The 20,354-nt window shown below is 44.8% G+C and overlaps 1 protein-coding gene across 1 annotated transcript in view; it reads left to right on the forward strand.

Moving 5' to 3' along the window:
* LOC138541042 (calcium-activated chloride channel regulator 1-like) overlaps nt 1–20,354 on the forward strand; it is a 311,873-nt gene that overhangs the window by 257,517 nt on the left and 34,002 nt on the right. The window contains exon 11 of the mRNA XM_069641725.1: nt 15,192–15,462. Coding sequence (XP_069497826.1) covers nt 15,192–15,462 — 271 coding nt within the window. The remainder of the gene's footprint in view (nt 1–15,191; nt 15,463–20,354) is intronic.

The following is a 20,354-nucleotide window of genomic DNA, read 5'->3' on the forward strand; positions in this document are numbered from 1 at the left end:
GTAGAACAAATGGTGATCTTTATTTTAAATAATCTTGCCACCTCAGCTTTTTAGATTGCCCTTGTCATTTGGTTTGACATGACTGTCCATGGTCTAGTAAGGTCTAGTAAGGTAACGTGAACCCTTCTCTTTGACTAATCCCTCCTCATGCACCATCCCCCTCATGGTCACCTGCGGAATTATATGTCGTCCTGTTTTTTGGTCTGATGTGTATGTGTAGCACCCTGATGCCTGTGGTCTTTTGGCTCTTAATACACAAATAATAATAGTAATAATATGTGGGTTATAAAATGTACAGGACACCAACAGAACTGTCCTTACTGCGTGTACACCCTGGGACTTCATCAATAAGTTGAGCAAAACATTCCTTGCCCTGAAGTACAATGGGGAATACAACACTGTGGCTGGAGGTAGAATACCAATATGGAACTTTAAGGTGTACAGTTTGGTGTAGGGATTATCAATGCAGTCAACATAATGCTCACACGCAAACACAGTTTTGTGTTCCAAGTAGCAATGAAGTAAACTACCTACACTTCAAGTTGCAAGCCAAGCACACAAGGGACAATATTAATAGGTTTTCATCAATAACACGGTTATCAATAGTAATACAGTTATCCCACAGGTGGAGTGCTCCTAGTTTACCCAGCACTTCTTTTACATATTTCGTGTATGGTAAACTACTGGCACTGGCAGTGGCTAAAACACTGTGTAATGCCTCTCAATATACACCAAGTTCTGGGGCACTCCACAAGCTAACCCGATGTAAGTGTGGCTTAAGTTTGACAGTGTGAGCAGGGTCTATAATCACCAATTTAAGGCAGAGATTAATATCTGAGGCACTATAATTTCTTAAATAAGGCATTTTTCTTTTATTTGCAATCCTTTAATACTGGGATATCTCCAGGTGAGCTGGGACAGCCCGAGGTTTGTGTACTGACTTCCATAAAGTCTATTAAAGCGTATAACATTTTCTCTGTGCCAAGCATATTAAATACTACTTTGTCTATTTGTCCGTCCGCTGAAGCATCATCACAAAATGATATGCCCATGTAACCAAAGCTGTTAACACTTTCCACGTTTTCCCCTGAAAGTGTTATTGGCTTTGGTTTTACTCATATTTGCAGTAATCCTGTCAATACAAAGGCCATGAAAGCTAATGCCTCCTTGATAGGAAACATACGCATAAAAATCCTCCTATTTGTGGATGATGTCTTCTTACTGTCTACGTCGCACCAAGGCCTGAAAAAGGTTTTTAATGAATGTGTGTCACTATGTGGCATAGAAAAGTTGATTATAAATGCGTTGAAAACAAAAATCATGTCTTGTCTTGAAATGGGATGTGCTAGAATACAGCATGTTGAGTTTTATGATTACTTCCGGGGTAAGATTCAACAACACTGGCTCCTAAAATTCTCAACTTCTAAAAAGTCATTTAATTATAAACTGGTGAGCTGGCGCCCTGTGGGGCTTCACTAAAACGTTTGGTAATACCGCTATTATGATATGATATGGCATTTATAACGCGCCTATACACAAGTGTTTCAAGGCGCGACGAGGCAAGGAAGGGGGAACAGAGGGAAGACAGAGACAACGATCTTACTAGGCCAGGTGATATTGAGATCGCACAAGTGCAGAGGAGGGGGGATGGGAAAAGTGCGGGCGAAAAAGTGTAGGGGGCAATGCAGTACATAGGACAACAGTAAAATAAATAAAGACAATAAATAAACAGTGCGGCCAGCTGGTGGCAAGTGCAATTGAAGCAGCACTAGAGGTTTATTGGGCACAGGCCCTTTCTGCACTTTGTATGCTGCCGACCTCTGGGGACATTATGGAAATGCTAAACTCAAGGCTAGTGAAAACAATGGGCCTCATTACAACCCCGGCGTTAAGGGCTTTACGGCGCCGTAAACGGCGCCGACCCTTAACGCCGGATTCCGAGGTCCCTTAGCGCCATGTAGATCTTAACGGCTGCTTTTTACAACCGTTAAGATCCATGGCGCTAAGGGACCTTGTCGTTAATTACGCCACCGTAATTTACCATGGCGTAATTAACGCCTTCCCCACTCCCATTATGCCCTATGGGGCAAAAATGGGAATGGGGAAGGGTAAATGGGGATTGGGGACTTACCGCCCCGCCAACCTCGGAATGGGGCGGTAAGTCCGCCAACCACCATGGCGTAAACATAGTTTACGCCATGGTGGTAAAGGTACGACCCAGGCGGTAACTTACCGCCTGGGTCGTAATGAGGCCCAATGTATTTTTCAAAATTCCTAGGTTTACTCCATGGCACCTTAAACATAGCGGTTAACATGGAGTTGGTACAGGCTGGTATCGAATATCATACCCACTTAAAACCAGTTCAACTCTGGATAAAGCCATGGTCGCACCCAGAGCTGGAAGCATATAAACAGACAATGAAGGATGTCCTAGCCAATTTTCATACCAAACCTTGGGCCTGGTTTATAGATGTGAAGGCCATTTCATTTAAGATTGGCCTGAGCTCCTTTTGGTCTAACCCAGAATATCTGGTTGAGGCACATTCTCAGATACTTAGACTTTTTATTGGGAATGGGCTCTGACAGTCTGTTTACAAAGAAATTAACCTAAAAGCAGGTTCTATACATAACTGCGCAATAACCCACATTAGGTCTAGAACATAACCTATTGTGACTCTCTCAGCCATTGGAGAGATGCCTGTATGTCAAACTGCGACTGGGAATCCTTCAACTAAAACACTTCACCAAGAATTGTTCTGCTGAGGCAATTGCTACCTGCCCCTTGCGTGGCAATGCAAAGGAGGGTGAAAATGGCCTGGATGAGTGGGCACCTCTTGTTTCTAAATACTCTTCAAAAGAAAGTTTATTCAAAGTGTTGCAAAATCTTAAATGGATTGTGTGGTCCTGTTGCCAAAAAAACCTCACTTGCACTGTGAGGTATAGAAGTTATATGAAAATGGTTCCTAGACTGGGGTGACCTAGGAGTTTGGAAGGACCTTGCGTGAGCAACTCACATATATTTCAGACATTCAGTTTGCATATGTATTTTAACGACATTATACATAAAGTTCACAATTCAGTTCTGTGTTTATACAAACTCAGCTGAATCATCAACGGGATATCCATAAAAGGAGAGTTTTATATCAAAGACACAGGCTCTTTAAAAAGCCCAATGCATTTCGGTCCAGAGGACCATCTTTAGGGACCACATTCTGCCTGTTGTGTTCTTATTTGTATTGGTTCAACCATATGTTTTCATTTTTTGCAAGCTGTAATAGCTTGTTGTCCTAGGATCTGCCTTCGGGCCCTAGGATCTTCCTTCAGCACCTTATTAGGTCAGGCATATTGTATTTCAGCGATTGTGATCATGTTCAAACATGCCCTATTTGTTGTCTGCTATGATGTAGGCTGGCAAATGTGTATTGCTGTAATACAATATGCCTGACCTAATAAGGTGCTGAAGGCAGATCCTAGCCCCGAGGCAGTTCCTAGGACCACCAGATATTGCAAAAAATAAAAACAATGTAATATGCTTGCTGGCTTTTATGGTTAAATGTAAACAAAATAAAGAATTTAATACTACTACAAAAGGTCATTAAACAGATTGAATTGGTGCTGTAAACCAGAAGGTGTTTTGGACATAACATGAGATTCCACAGCTTCTTGTTGCTATGATAGTCTACATCGGCCCCCAGGCTCACCAGATTATCCACAAGGTAATTAATATTAAAGACCAAGTAGTGGGACATGGACACAACCCTGCCACACTCCTTTTAGGGTGGAAAAAGTGCTTGTTTTTTCTCCCCCTGAACTTCACAGAAACGCAGCATAGTTGATTTAGTAAAGGCCTAGTAATGCTAGTAAAAGACTAACGGGGATTTTGAGGTTTTCTAATGAGGCCAACAACAAATCATGTGGAACTGGGTCAAAAACAATTTAAGTCCACGAAAACAACGCAAATCAGTAAAATTACCTTATTATTGAAATTACAAATATATCGACCTTTCAGAACAACCTAAGACTTGATCAACTGTTCTAACTGTCCTCATCAACTTCGCTTGGAGTTGGGACAGACGCCCCTTTTCCACACACTAAATTTCCATGCGGCTAAGTAAAATCTTACTATCTACCTTGGCCAGTGATTGGAACCAAATATATATGTCAGCATTTGGAGGGTTCCCTCTGTAACTTTTTTTAAAATATAGGGACAATTTCTTTCCATTGCCAACTGCGCATGAAGATGAAGGATTCATTACGCTCTGAAGAATAGTCCCACGCAGTTTCCAGTGAGATAAAACAACCTTTTTTACAGGTCATGAAGTACAGACCCCCAGCTCAACCTTACACCTGGCTGGCTAGTGCAAACAGTAATAGAATCAAGATTAAGAGTAAATATTCCCTGGCCATAGGCAGACTCTGACACCCTGCTCAGAACTATATTACACTGTGACATTGCACATAGAACTATACTACATCATACACAATGAACACCCTGCTCTCTCTGAATAGCAAGCATGGCCATAACTATTTACAGTGAGACAACCTCATAACCAGTTCTTCAAACTTGTTTGAGAGGAACGTAATCTATATTTCAGGTGATTGGTTAAATAATTCAATTTGAATACTATCGGACTTGGTAGCTTTATCAATTCTTTGATCATTTGATGCTTCCCTATCTCTTGGTCAGAGAAAACAAATGGGTCAACAGGTATTATAAAAGGGGCAGTTAGATGATAGTGTTTGGCAATCAAAACCAATAGGAGTAGGAATTGCTAGCTCATTAACATAAGGAATTTGGACAATTTTGAAACACCTATTCTCAGGGATATTATGGTAAAAAATTCTGTTCCCCATAACTGAAATGTTTACATGCAGAAACTGAGTATCCTTTGTAATGTAGGTTTCCTTTTAAAAAAGTAATTTGCACTACGGAAAACATTTCCTGTCATGCAGGTGTCGCTTGACACATCTCATTTTATTAATCAAGAATTATAGGCTCAGGGAATGTATTATGGGGATTTACTAACATTCTTCTAAGACTAAATTAATTTTAGCATCAATAGGACTTTAAAAAAAAGTGGCCCAACCGATATATTCCCTTGCAAAATGGACACCCATGTTTGCTTGCCAAACGTGCTACATAAGTGTCACTCTGTCTTGTATCTCTTATGCTGTGATCCCTACTGTTGCCCTCCAGACTTTTTCCTCTCTTGGTTGAGCTGAACTTGTTCGGCTCCAATTGCATTCTCCATGCACTGCCTGTTGCTGCCCGTACTGCTTGGATCCGTCTGCACTCTGCTGTTACCTGTTACCCCACTGTTCCCTGACTTTCCGCCTTGTGCACCCTGTGGGGTGTAGCTCTGTGCCTGTTGCTGCTTGTTGCGCTTGTCTCTGCCTGCGCTCTGCTGTTGCCTGTGGCTCCCTCTTTTACTCCCCACCCCTTTGTTCCATGCCTCCCCTCCTTGTGCACCCTGTGGGGTGAAGCTCTGTGCAGTGTTTTCCTTCTCTTCTCCTCCTCTCGCTTCTTCTTCTCATCTATCACCCCCACTATGGTGCTCTTAATTTCCCCCATCTTCTCTAACTGCTTTTCTATCTCCTATCCTTCACTTCTCACTCTGTCTTGAAAGACAGAAGCTCAAGAAGGACACCTTGGTCTCCAATCAAGGCCTTCCCATCGCTGACACCTATGTCAGTGCCTTTTCCAGACAAACTCTCACAGACATCCTCTTTGTCATTCTTTCTACCAACCTATGGACCCTTCATATGCTCGTACTTCTCTCTCCTTCCTCCATCTCTTCCATTAATGGCGGCACCTGGTGAGCAGTCCTCATGGGCCCCTTCAAGTCTTCAAGAGGCATCATTAATGTATATGTTAATGTCACCGTCATGGTCCAGGGTCCTCCGCCCAATCTCTTTCTATTTGATAGGTGCCTCTCCTGCATCATCCACTTCCTCCCTTCTCCAGCTATTCCTTCTACCACCTCTCGGATGACTCTGCCTCCTTCTCCTTCTACTGCTCTGGCTCCCTTGCCATCCACTACATCTCTGGATAGTTTTCCTCCTCCTCCTTCCACTTCTCTGGCTCATCTGCAACCCCTGACCTCCACCTCTCTGGCTCCCTTACTTCCACTGCCTCTCTGGCTCCTCTGCCGCCTCCTCTTTCCATTTCTCTGGCTCCTCTGCCACTTCCATTGGGGATTCCTCTTCCCTGCAACCCCCACCCCTCTGGAAGTCTTTCAAAAGTGGAAACTTGTTCCATGTGGCTACTCTAAACTCTTGCTCTGCTGTCAAACACTCCTCTGACATCTGCTACCTGCTTGAACTTCTACACCTGGATGTTCTCGCTCTTACCGAGACATGGTTCAAGGCCTGCTCTGTCATGAGCTTTGACACACTCCTCTGTGAGGGCTATAAGATCCTCTCTGAGCCCAGGCCCAACAGTCCCGTAGGCAGAGTAGCCCTGATCTTTCCTGAGTGGTTCCCTGCTTCCATTATCCCCATTCAGACCTACTCCTCCCTTGAATGCCTGGCCACCATCTACAGGCCACCTGGCCCGGTCACCCTCTTCCTCTCTAAATGGGCTGATCTCTCCTCCTCTCTTTTATCCTCCACCTCCCAGCTTCTCCTCCTTGGGGATCTCAAAATCCACCTGGACTCCCCAGATTTCTCTGGGCTCTTTCGCAATCTATACGACTCTCTTTCCCTCTCCATTCTACCCTCTGGTCTGACTCACTCTGCTGGCCACACCTTAGATGCTCTCATCTCTTCAGGCATCCCCCTCTATAATCCTCTCACTGCTCCTCTCTCCTAGACTGCCTATTTTCTTCTCTCTTCTCACTAGAAACTTCCTGTCCCTTTGTCAAAGGCCCTTCCAGAATTGCTACCTTCCTTCGAGGTCATTCGATCTATGAAGCGAGTGTCAGCGGCCACCTTTACCTCCTCCTTCTCCCCTCCAGCTACTTCTGCGGCTGACTCCCATCCTGACACAGCCCTTTCCAACCTTCACCTCTCCATCTCTAACACTCTGGATATCCTTGCCCCTGTTATGAGGATCCGCCTGAAGCCTGCCACCAAGTGCAACTCTTGGTACGGCTCGGATTTGGCTGATCTGAAATGCAAGTGCAGAGTAGCTGAGCAGATGTGGGGTGCTTCGGGTGCACCCTCTGACAAACTGGCCGGTCTCCTGCTCCAAAGGCAATACAGACTCTGCATCTTCTCTAAGAAGATGGTCCACATTCAAGGCCACGTCTCTGTGGCCTCTAACCACACTGCTGAACTTTTCAAAATCTGCAAGGAGCTGGCCAATCTTACTGCAGTATCCTACTCCTCTACACCCACCCAAGCCCTCTGCACGGCTCTGGCTTCTCAGTTCACCACTAAAACCCAGGACATCCTGTCTGCCCTCTTCACCACTTCTCCTCTCTCTCACCCCACCCCTCTCAGGCCTGCCTTGGCCTCCTCTCCTTCTCTCCTGTAACACCTGAAGATGTTTTCAGACAAGGCCTTGTCGATGAAAGTCTCATCTAAACAGGTGACCCCCTACTCCTCCAGGACCATCAAGGACAACATTGGTTCTCCTGCTCCAGCCTTGTCCAATTCCTGTAATCACTCCTTCGCCACTGGCACATTCCCCTCTCTTTTCAAGCACTCCTTTGTGCAGCCCTTACTAAAAAAGCCTTCTGCCGACCCCTCCATTCCGGCAAAATATTGCCTGATCGCTATCACTCCTTTCCTGGGTAAACTCATGGAAAAGGTTGCTATCTCCCAGCTAAACCTCCACACTTAATGCATGACCATCAGTCTGGCTTCAGAGCAGCCAGAGGCACGGAAACGGCACTCCCAAGCACCCGTGAAGATCTGCTCCCAAATCTCGACTTTAGTTCTCCCTCTGTCCTCATTCTCCCCAACCTTTCTTCGGTTTTTGACACAGTCAACCACAACATCCTGATTAATTGTCTCTGCAAGACCCTTGGTATCACAGATCAGGCCCTGACTTGACTGACCTCCTTCCTCCTGGACCAACCCCCCCAGGTCCTGCTTGGTTCCTTTGTCTCCACCACCTCTCTGTCTACATGTGGTGTTCCCTGGGGCTCTATCCTTTCCCCCGGCTCTTCAACATCTATCTGGCCCGTTTGGCCCTACTGATCTCTACCTTCACCTCTAACTTTCAGTGTTATGCAGATGCCACGCAGCTCTCTTTCAGGCTACCCTCTGCCTCCTCCTCCCCCCGCTCATCCCTGACTCTCTATCTGCTATTCAGTCATGGTGGGCTTCTAACAATCTCTGCCTCACATCCAGCAAGACTGAGATCCTTCTCATTGGGACCCCTGGTCCCGCTTTCCCTCTATCACTCTGGCCGCCCTCCTTGGGTCCTCTGCCCTCACCCTCTGGTGAGGCAAAAAACCTTGAAGTGATCTACGACTCCACACTATCCTTCTCTCCACACATCACCGACCTTGCCAAGGAGGGCCACTTCCAGCTGTACCTCCTGAAAGGTATTCCCCCTTTTCTCACCTTCCCCCAGAAGCTCACTGTCTCCAGAGCTCTGGCTCTCTCTAGGCTGGACTACTGCAACATCCTCTTTCTCAATTTGCCTACCTCTACCCTTCGCCCTCTTCAACCCATCCAGTACAATAATGCAAGACGTATCCTTAGCCTCAAACTCAGGGACCACATCTCTCCGGCCCTGAAATCCTGCCACTGGCTCCCGGTGGCTGTAATGATCAAGTTTAAAACCCTCTGCATTGCCCACAAAGCTTTTGGGGGCATTGGCCCTCTCTACCTTCAACTCTCTCTCTTCCAAAGTACCTTCCTCCTAGAACCCTTCGCTCATCTACCTCTAACTCTCTGCGGGTAAGTCACTTCTCCAAGCAGAGATTTGGGGGTAGAACTCTCTCCTCTGCAGGCACCAGCCCCCCCCTGACCAGACCCCCCGCACTTGCCGCCTGGCCCTACTTGCACTGCCTCCTGGCTAACCTTGCGCTACCGGGCTGGGATTGCCCATCGGAGTCCCAGCCTTCCAGCACTTAACTCAGGGCCCTGCTACTCTGGGTGCACTTCACCTTGTACCCTCTCCCCTGCACTTCTTGTTTGCTCACTTGCACAATCTCAATGACAAAAGGCCTAGTATGATTGTTGTCTTGTCCTCCCTCTGTTCCCCCCTCCCTTGCCTTGTTGAGCCTTGAAACACTTGTGTATAGGCGCATAATAAATAACAAATCAATCAATCAATATAGGAGCGAATCTCCTGACCATGCCAGGAAGTCGCCCAACAATGATGTATTGCTAGGATGTCTAAAAATGTATTAATTAACTAATAGACCTGACCCGCAGCAGGAAGGGGGCATTACCGGGTCAGGTAATGCCCCAGGGCTGAGTTACAGGCACAAGTGAAGCAAGCTCTTAATGTTGGCTTTGGGGTACTACCAGACCGAGTAATGCCCCACCCGGAGGGGTTTATTTGTATTAGCATCTAGGCATGTTTACCAGGATGCTCATATTTTTTTTTAAGTTGAGAAAGGGTGCGTTTGCCATTTCTCAAGTTGAAAAAGAACTACAAAACAAGATGACCGCCATAGACAACGGAGAAGAGAACTACACATAATTCCTTCTCCCTTTCCACGGCAGCCATTACTGTGATAGGGATGTGCTGGGAAGTGGTGGGGGGGCAAGGGAGGGGGAGGATGGGACACGAGTGAGTTCAGGACAAACTTACCTTCATTCCAGTGGGAAAGATGGTGGCGTCCCGCTTCTGAGGAGGCATGGAACGGGGGCTTTCCCTTAGGTAAAATACCCCATTTTGAGCTTCCTAACTAGCTGAGAGGCTGCCTGACCTCCTTAGGGGGTGCTGATTCTTACACAAATTGCACTGATCTTTTTAGAATAAAAACAGGAATCGATAATATGCTAAACAAACAGCCTCCAATTGTTAAAGGTAATCTTATGAATATGTTGGAAGAGCAATAATCCCTTTTCAACCTACAGACCGAGCTAAAGTAAAGATTAAACTATATCTTATTAAAATATAAATATATTGATTCATGAAGGGATTACCTCAGACAGCCATAACTTAATTTGCTGAAAATACTATTTTTCCTTCCACTCTGGATTTCCACTTTGACCTAAAGATGTTAATGTTAAATGTTAATATTAAAGAACATTTGTACCGTGCACTATGACCACCGGAGTGGTCCCCTGGCGCTCTGGCGGCTCTAAAAGAGAAGGGGGGAGGGGGTTGAGTTAGTGGGTCGAAGCAGGAAAAGTGCAAGAGAGCAGTGATGTGCTGTTGGCGACCTCAGCCCGGTGGGTCCGTTGGCTGGGCCTGGGGTGTTTGAGGCCGGTAGTCGTCGTGTACTGTTGTGCGAGTCTATGTGTGTTTTTGTTTTGTTGTTGCAATGTAGTGAAGTTTGTGCGGTTTGCTGTGCTGTAGGTTTTGGCTGTGTTTTGGTTTGGAGTTTGAGAGGTGTATGCAGAAAGGGAAATTGTTAGTGGGGTTGGTTAGTTTGCATCTCTGTCCTGAATTGAGGTGCTCGGCTTGCGTAGTCTCCATTGATGCGCCTCTGTCCTGATCTGGGTCCGGCTGGCAAACAAGGTTCCTTACTCCTCTCGCCCCCACCTCTATCACTTTCCCTCATAAGCCCCCCTGTCCTCCCTTCATAGTCCTGTGGCCAGTGCACGCGCTGATGTCAACATCTCAGGTAGTGTGGTGATTGCCAATATCTCGACAATTCCACAACACTGTGGCGCCTGGCAGTAACTAACGGGAGGGCCGGAAGTGTTGGTGTGGTTGGCAAGATGGGTGAGACATCTGCTCCTGGCTCTGTTGAAGCTGCTCCCACAACACATGGGCCCAGTTATACTCAGAAAACCAAGTTGCATGTTACATTGGCATACTGGCACAATGGGTTCGCCTCTTGTAATTTAGCTATACCTTATGCTTCATTGTCTTCTTTCTGAGCCTCACTGAATGCTGTCAGTAGCTCAAAGTGAGCATTTAACTCTCCTGCAATTAAGATATGCTCAAGGAATTCTGGGTTGTAAAGATCTACAAATGTTCCCAACAGTGTCTCAAACTTGGTAAAAGCCAAAGTCCTACATGTTATATAAGTATCACAAAGCTATCATTCATTGCTATCATTTGCCCTCGTATATACGGTGTATTACGGTAAGTTTGGTATTTAAGGCTATCAAGACAAATAAGTTAATCACCCTGCTGGGTGAACCTTATGGCCCTCGTTGTCGGTTATTTAATGGTAACATACCCAGCTTTGTTAATAAGTACACATGATTCCCTTAGCCAAAGTACACAGATCACACCATGGACATAGAAATGCAGTGCTTTAGTACTTTTTCTTAGAGAAATGCAGTGCTTTAGTACTTTTTCTTAGGTTCATGGTGGCTGCAGTGGTGAAAAGCAGGATGGTGAAGGACGAGAATGTTTTTCCGTCATGCTAAGAAGACTATCCCGTGTCATGTGATTAGCTCAAATTCTTCCAGTTTTTCCCAGCAAATGGCAACTATTTAAATGCTTGTTTTTTTCAATGCCATTGCAGTGATTATCTGCCAGTTTCAGAGGAGTGTCCCCGGTCATTTGACCAGCTCTTCTCCACCAGCCTACCAGCCACTCAAAAGCCACCTGCATTTCCTTATATGCAGTCTTCTCTAGACGTCCTCACCCCCGCCGTCCTCAACTAAGGACGAAGACAAGGACATTGCCTGTTTGGGCCTATTGGAGCCTGGACAGGGCCAAGGGCAGGAACCCCTTCCCTTTGAACATCAGGGAGACATAATAATGCTTCACCTAAGTCACATATCATTCACATGCTCTTAAAGGCCCGGGCCCATTAACATTCACAAGTCTCCCGGTCTGCAAATCCTTGAAACATCATCTACCTCTCGTCGAACCTCCGCCCCCACTGCACTAATGCAGACTGATTCTACTCAACCCTCACTCAGCTGTCCATGCTGCTGACATTGCTGACAATTTACACACACGAGTTAAACAACATATGTATTGCTGAAACATGGCTTTCCCCCAACTCCTCCCACATCTTTGACATCCTTATCCTACCCGGGTGCAGCATACAACATGCCATCCACACAGGGAAGGTAGGGGAAGGTGTGGCAGACATCCACAAATTCAAGTGGGCCTTCACTGTGCTCAGCCAGGTGCCGTTGAACTCCATGGAGCTCCTCACTTTCAAATTCCCACTATCACACCAACAGAATCCTACTTTGCATCTCTTTCACAGAATCCATGAACATAAAACAACATCTACTGAGCCGTAGCCACATCAGGTGAAATATCTTCTCTGTGTCTCACCTGCTAAAGAGCTAAGCTCAAACTCAAGTGACCAGACAGACAACACTGCAATCCCTATCCTCCTTATGCCTACCCTCCCAACCGATAAGGGGCAGGTGAAGCCCACTATATCTTCCTGACACTCCTTTAAGAATGAGTTTTAAAGCACAAGAATACAGTCTTGCAATACTAGCCATCCCAAATAACCGGAATATCGACATCTTATTTTCAACCTTCAACCAATATATGAACAAACTGGTAGAAATAGATAGCCCCCTGAAAGAACACTGTGTCAAGCTTAACTCCTCTGCCACCTGGTATATCCCAAAACAGAGTGACAATAAAAGAGCACAACAAAAATGCTGGACCAAAACAGTAAGCATGATAACCTACTCACCTTCAAGGCATTATGCAGGACTTGCTGTACGCTCATCACTGAAGCTAAAGCTGTATACTGCTCCATTACTATTGCTGCAGCCGCCAACAGGAGTAAAACCCTCTTTGTGGCAGTCAAACTCTGTTCCAAGCCAGTGCCCAAAACAATCATCCCCAAGTGCACAGGAAAATGCAATGCAATTAACAACTTCTTCATCAAAAATATAGATAAAATCAGAGATAGAAATGTGCCAAAATCAGTGCACCCCTGCTCACAATTCCATCTCATGCAACATAACCCCCAGACAACCTTCCCACCCCTCACCCAAAAAAACTCACTGATACTCCTGTGTCACTAAAACCTACCTCATACAACGATGACATCATTCCCTATGCCATCTTCTCAGAATCTGCCATTACCCCTCACTTTCCCAATAGACAATGGTTTGCTTGATCATGGCATATTCTCAAGCGCCTTAAAAATAGGATTAATCTGACCACTGTTAAAAAAAAACACTCTACACCCAGATGAACTTGCTAACTACCAGGCGACTACTGGCCTTCTTTTCATTAGTAAATTAATTGAGAAGGCAGATGCCAACCCACTTCATGCTCGGATTGACCAACATGGCCTACTCAATAACTACCAAACTGCATTTAGACCCAAACGCAGCAAAGAAACCGCCACCTTTCAGGTCAGAGATGATGCACTCCAAATCATCAAATCATAGATGAAGACCACTCATGCCTCTTGGTCCTCCTAAACCTCTCTACTGTATTTGCACGGTCAACCCATTTCTTACGCACAAGCCTATGATCAGATAGAACCGTATTTACAGGCACAGTTCTCAAAAGGTTTTGCGCCCACCTCTTGGAAAGCTACAAAGGAGTCCAGATGGGTAACTTCAGAGCCAACGATTATCCGGTGACCAGATTTCAATACTATTCCCAGTGGTCGTCAATCTCATCTTTATAGGGAACCACTCAGGTTTCTTCTCACTTCCAATATCTCACTTCAACACTAGGCTGACAATATTCAGTTATACCTCAAAGTCTATTGTACTCAAGGCATTTCATACCTCAAGAAATGCCTCATCTCTATCCAAGCACCAACCTGAAATTCAATCCCATCAATCCAAATTCGTCACACTAGGCTATCCATCTAAACCAAGGGTTAATGATTGACTGGCATCTTCATGAGATAAGTCAAATCACTTGGGTTCATTATGAACAGCAATCTCTCCTTCTAGAAACATATCAAAAAAGCCCAAAACGCCTTGTATCAACTAGCACTCATCTGCAAGATAAAGCCCTTTCTCCCACTTGAGGATTACAAAACCACAGTCCAGGGACTGGTAATCTCACACCTCAATGGAGTGCACACCCTCCTCACAGCATCCCAAACAAACACCTGCCCCCCCTTGGTGCTATTCAACATGCTGCTGCACGCATCTAAATGTGTATTAAGAAATGTGACTACACCTTCCCCATCCTGAGAAAATGACACTGGCTCCACATTCTGGATGAATACTCTTCAGAACTGCCTGCATCACATATAAGGCAACCCAAACACCATCCTGCCTAGCCACACAACATGTGGGCTAAGGTGGAACACACTCCTAAAGGAGGCAGACCATTGCAATGCTTGAGACTAAACTGCCACACAAAGGGAAAAAACAGGAAACAGGCCACCTCTTTCTATGCTCCAGCCTAGTGGAATGCCAACCCTAGTCACAATCAGGACTGGTCCAACGTTCCTGTAGTTCAGGAGTGAACAAAAAGCCCTGCCTTTCAAGGAATAACTAGGTACAACTTAGAAACTCCTGCTCATAGGTATATACCACTCCTGCAGCATGGGATAGCCAAGTACTATAACATGCAATCTCCCCTTCCACCAACATCTGTTAACCCCACATTTCTTCTACAGTGCTCTGTTGTTTCCTAGCTAGGTTTGCGCTATATACACCCAAATAGAAATACATATACAATTTAAAAAATGTTAATTCAATGTAAATGCAGATGGACGTGGGGTGTGCTAAGGAGATGTGCACTGGTGGTTTGAGGCTGAAGGGAGCATGTGTGAAGCAGGGGAAACTGAGTGGACATTGTGTGGACCGAAGCATGCAAATAAAAGGCAGCCTGCCAGATAAGTGCTGGTAGCCTGCACCTGATTGTCTGGCGCCTCTCGTCTTGGTTCTAAACGTAGTTATTGACTGTGTTCTGAGGATTCTGATTGCCTGTCTCTCAGCATTTTTCTTGGTCAAACTAGGTTTATGTTGAGGCATGTTTTATTCCCTTTCTGGGTGGTTCGAGCTTTGTGATCCTTTTGGAGCCCCAGATGTGTGATGCTCCCTTATTAGGTCCATGGTTAGGACATGATTTATATCTACTCCTTTGCAGCTCATTACTCGGTGCAAGTTATGTTGACTGTACTAACATAGTGGTCTAGCAACATTTTTTAGCAGTGAGACATACCATATGTTGGTTAACCAAACAGATGTGTTTTTCTTTGCAGGCCGGGGATTGGATGTACAGTGTGTGCAATACACAGACTACAGAGCAGGTTCTGAGCATGACAGTGACCACCCGGGCAGCCAACAACAATGTACCTCCAGTGACTGTAAAGGCCCATATGAATAAAGACACGACAAGCTTTCCAAATCCTATGGTGGTGTATGCTGAAGTCAGCCAAGGTTTCTTACCTGTTCTTGGGGCAAATGTGACAGCCATTATTGAGCCTGAAGCTGGAAAAACAGTAACGATAGAGCTTTCAGACAATGGAGCAGGTATTTGTCAATAGTTCAGAAATTGTATTTCGGCATAATTGTATACGTCCTCAGGTGTCAATGTTGCTGCTTTAAAGGATACTTAGCTAAATGCCCATGGTTCATACGAAGCAAATACAGAAAGAGAAGGCTGCAAGATTTTATAGTCTATGTTTGGCCTGCAAACACTATTCAAATGGTCTGTGAAAATAGTAAAATGAAGCATATAGGTAATGGCAGACACAAAGTGAAACGCTCAGCACCAAACATAATTTTGTGTGATATTAATTAGTATTTAAAATACAGTAAAGACCCCATCCGGTCCCCAAGTACACGGGGTCTGAAGCCCCAGTCAGTATAATCCGGCTGATGAACAGCCCCATGTTTTCGCCGGAATGTCTCTTATTGTGGCATGACATAGGGCCTCATCATGAGTTGGGCGGTATCCCAACTGAAATTGTGCTGGATTCCGCCCAACGCAATTAGCGTTCCTGCTTCTTGGTGCAGTGCAATTTGCACTGGATCACGAGTAGTGGTAATGCAGTAAATCCCCATTTCCCATTGGGTCCAGGGGGTTTCTCAGCACTATTAGCACCAGTGCAATTAGCGATGTACTAATAGCACAGAAAAACAGACAGAAAGTGGAGATTTTTACCTCCAGCAAAAAGATGTAGGTAAAACTCCAACTTTCCGCCCAACTCGAGAGTGGTAAATGCAGTGGCAATAGCCTTACGGCCGCATTTTACTGCTCCATCAAACTTGTGATGAGGCCCATAGTCTGCATCACCGAAACCTGGCTTTGTGGCGTTGTGATACCTCAGCCCCTGTGTTTCCTCACTTGCTCCTGGTGGATTATAAAATGATCCACCAGGACGGAGTGGCTCCTCATCTGGGTGGGGGGATTTCTATTTTTTTAAAGCATCCTCTAACGTTTTTCTCATTACTATAGCCCATGGCTTGGCCATTGAGGCTTTTTTGATAAGTTTGCCAATCTCTGCTTCTTATTCTGTACTCTTTCTATTAATTTAGCGACCTCCTACATTAGTTCCTTAGACCCTTTTTTTGGCATTGTTTGGCTCCTTCCAGATGAAATATTGTAATCTACTATTATTAGGGGGTTTTAATATTAGATACAATCCGCCTGTCGCCCCAGTGTTGTGTCACTATTTTGAAGCACTTGGTGATCTAGGTGTAACTCAATTTTTTCTGGAGCCTACCCATCAGCTAGGGGGCATGTTGGTCCTAATCTTTTCTGCCAACCCCAGTTTACCAGTAAAGCCGGTCCTTTGGTCCGATCATTACTTACACCCCTTCCTGGTGCCTGGCGCATCTTCTATGTCTGCACCACACCAAGCTCCTGTATTGAGAAGAAACTTGCAGGGGTTGGATTCTGGTTAAGGCCAAGTGTTCCACAGGTCTCCCTGTGGAATTTACCATTCTTTCTCATGCGCTTCTCGATACGGCCAATCAATTGGTGCCACTTAAACACACCGAGCTACGCAAATGTCCCTCCCAGCCAAGGTTCTCTCAGGAATTTAGGGGGGCTCGATTGGAGGTACGGCAAGATGAACACAAGTGGCACACATCTTATACTCCCAATGATAATACAACCTTTGGTATACTCACCAGGAGCTACCACAGGTCTATCCTTCTGGCAAAGCCGAATTTGTTCACGCTTAAGGTTGAGACTGCCCTCAGTCGCTCTAGGGAGCTATTCGTGGTAGTTAAATTCTTCTCATCCTCTGCACGGTTTATGCCGGTACCAGCCCCTTCTCAGTGACTCTGTGATGCCCTAGCAGACTTCTTTCATACCAAGATTGTGGATATAGGACATCATATCAAACTGAGTCAGGCTACCACCACTCTAACTTCAGAAAATCTTGGCAAACTGATAGTCTTCAGTTGGTCAACCTTTCCTTTGATTTCCAACGACACTCTGTCTACTGCCACATGTCAGTTGATATCTACAGCCCCTTCTGACTCTGTTCCGTTATCTGACCTGAAAGACATTATGCCGGATTTGATTTCTTGGTTCACCCAAGCTGCTAATCTCTCCTGCTAATCGGGATATATCCAGAGTGAGCTTAAGCAAGCTATAGTGGTTCCTCTTCTAAAAAAGCCATCACTGGACGCCTCTGTTCTGGCTGACTCTCGTCCTATCTCTTTGCTTCCTTTTTTTATGAAACTCTTAGAGGCTTTGGTATCTCCACTTCTTTCCTCGTTCTTGAACTCTTCTGCATTGCTTGACCCTGTAGAGAAGGAGCTAAGTATCCCCACCTCAATCACCTTGCCCATCCTGCCTATACGTTGGAAACCAGAGTGTGAGACATGTGCGGTACCAGTGAAAATACCGATACCAAGGAGAATCCTGGAAGCAAGGTTCCCATTGAGAAAACCATACCTGCATACGAGACAGCACGATGGTCGTTTGAATTAAATCCCGGAAGAAACAGGACAAATAAATGGCGAAGATCAATGGTGATGTCATACAGAGCAGAGCTGACGTACCTAGAAGAGATGCAGAGACTAGAGAATGCAGATATTCTATAAGAAAGTATCAAAGAATAAGTGGCATCTTGGGATCAAGATGAAGAAACTTATGTCACGGAATGGATGAAGATATCAAGCTGGTTTACACGTGCACATATGCAAAGAAACGCAAGCAGACAAAGTATTCTTGAGGCTAGCTGTATAACAAATAGATTGTGGCATACACCAACATGTACACATATATTGCAGTCAGTAAAGAATGGATGTTTCCACTACGTACAATAGCAGAGCTGAGCAAAATAAGGAAGGCCTCTTTTCCAATGTGTCGCAGTTAGAAAACAAGTGAATTACTGAATCTCAGAAAGTCAAATCTGGATGAGCCAATAAGTCAAGGCCATAAAAGGCTGGAGTGAGCAGACATTGAATACAAATCGTGTGAAAAAAACAAAGCTCCTGTTCAGTAGGCTTGGACAAAAACAAGGAAGACATCACAGATCTATTAGAAAATAGTATTTTAATGTACTAGAAACTCGATTTTGTAGTCTTCAGTCACGTGGTGAGGAGAAGTTGGACGAGCTTGATGGTTACACCTATCCGTGAAGGCATGAGGGCAGAGCGTGCCTTCACTCCCCTGAATTCTCCAGAGCAATAGAACACTCCCATGGACAAGTTCAAAGTCCTAATTGACAGCAGACCACTGAGGTGATGAAAGATGATTATGCTAATTGGTGGGAAGCTATGGTTAAGACCAGCTCACCAGCACCTGGAAGCTCAGCCTGCATGCTGCTAAACCTAGGTGGAAAAGTACTGACGGACGTTAGAGAAGCCAACCAATAGTAGAAGACCGCATGATTAACGGTCCTATAGTTGTGTAGCCAATGGCATGTTGTGTATTTAGTGACGCTCATAGTGACTTGTTTAAGGGGAGGGCTTAGTTGCCCCACTTGACGTTAAGAAACAAATCACTTTCTTTCACCCACTTAGATGAGTATTTATCGTATACTTAGATGATCCCTTAGACCCTATCACTTTCTTCAATACGTTTTTGTAGTTTGCCAGATAGGATGACATTAGTAAAACATAGGTTGACGTCACCTATGACGATTTTTCGCAATAAAAAGATTTTTTTTTAAATGCATTGAGAGAGAATTTACGCGGAGACGTCTGTTGTACTCCCTGTTTTAGATAATTGATATTAAAACAGTTATCCTTTTGCCAACTACCTGAGTCGTTTCAATTATTGATGTTTGAATAAATTCTGCATCCCCATCCATCTCAAGGGTATTGCTAGCTCATCTTTAAGGGCTGGAAGTTCCAGTTCACGTGGTAGCAGAGATTTGATGGTTAGATATCCATCGAGATAAGTAAGCTTTAGGGTCCCGGAAATATTGCACAACCTCTGCCATTCGGCTGAAAGGACGTGAAGCTCCCTGTAAATAACGGATTAGTTTTAAGCAAGTCTTGTACAAGCTAGTTTAGACGGGTCCCTTGTTTTCAGGCAGAAATCCCTCTGGGCGTCTACAGGAAGCTGAACGAACGGAAAGTTGAAGAGGCTATTGAGGAGGTGTATGATCCTGAGAGTCGGAAGTTAAAAATACGAATGGTGAGTAAAAACCTAGTGAGGTGACAAAAGTGTGAATGGGTGAAGAGAGTAATAAGGGGAAAATAAGTAACAGAGGGAGGTTGGGATAAAGTAATTTAAGAAATGATGAGTATTGAATTTTAATTTATTGTCTTGAGGAGAGGCCAAGCAATTAAGAGGTATCGTGAGGAGAGGCCACGATAAAGAGTACGACCTAGTTTCCTGCGTTTTAAAGAACAGAACAGAAGGAATCGCACCTAGAGCCCTATATGGATGACGTAGACTACGAATTTGTTTAAAGAGGTTGGTTCACACGCTAATCGGGGTATTTTTAGAGGGTAGGTCAGTCTTAAAGAGTAGACTGAGAGATATATGTGACCGGTCGAGTATGTCCGTTTGTCTGTTTTTTTTATATGACTGTATATGGTGAAAAAACAATAGAGGAACTGATAGATGCAAAACATAGAACACGAGAACTGTGAATTCATTCTTTATTTTTTTATATTGAATTGAGATGGTGTTTAGTGAAAACAGAGATTAAAGTAAAACTTGTGATATAGAGGGATTGGAGCCTGTGACGATTGGTGCACGCTCATATTGTTTTGTTTTTCTGAAACGTACTTTTAAAAAATCTGCAAAGTGTAAAGGTGAGTATTGACAGCCAAAAAGTGACGTGTCAACCTGGAGAATATTACTGCGCTTATACATCTTTGTAAGCAGCCACCCAAACACGCACCCAAGCTTAGACAGTACAGTGCAGAATGGGTAAAGGGCACAGCAGACAAGATGTTCGTGCCATGGCCACAAGGGGAATCACTATCGAAGGTAGTTCTGCCGCATA

This window comes from Ambystoma mexicanum, chromosome 1q (assembly GCF_040938575.1).
Source record: "Ambystoma mexicanum isolate Mex_15411 chromosome 1q, UKY_AmexF1_1, whole genome shotgun sequence".
NCBI classification, from domain to species: Eukaryota; Metazoa; Chordata; class Amphibia; order Caudata; family Ambystomatidae; genus Ambystoma; species Ambystoma mexicanum.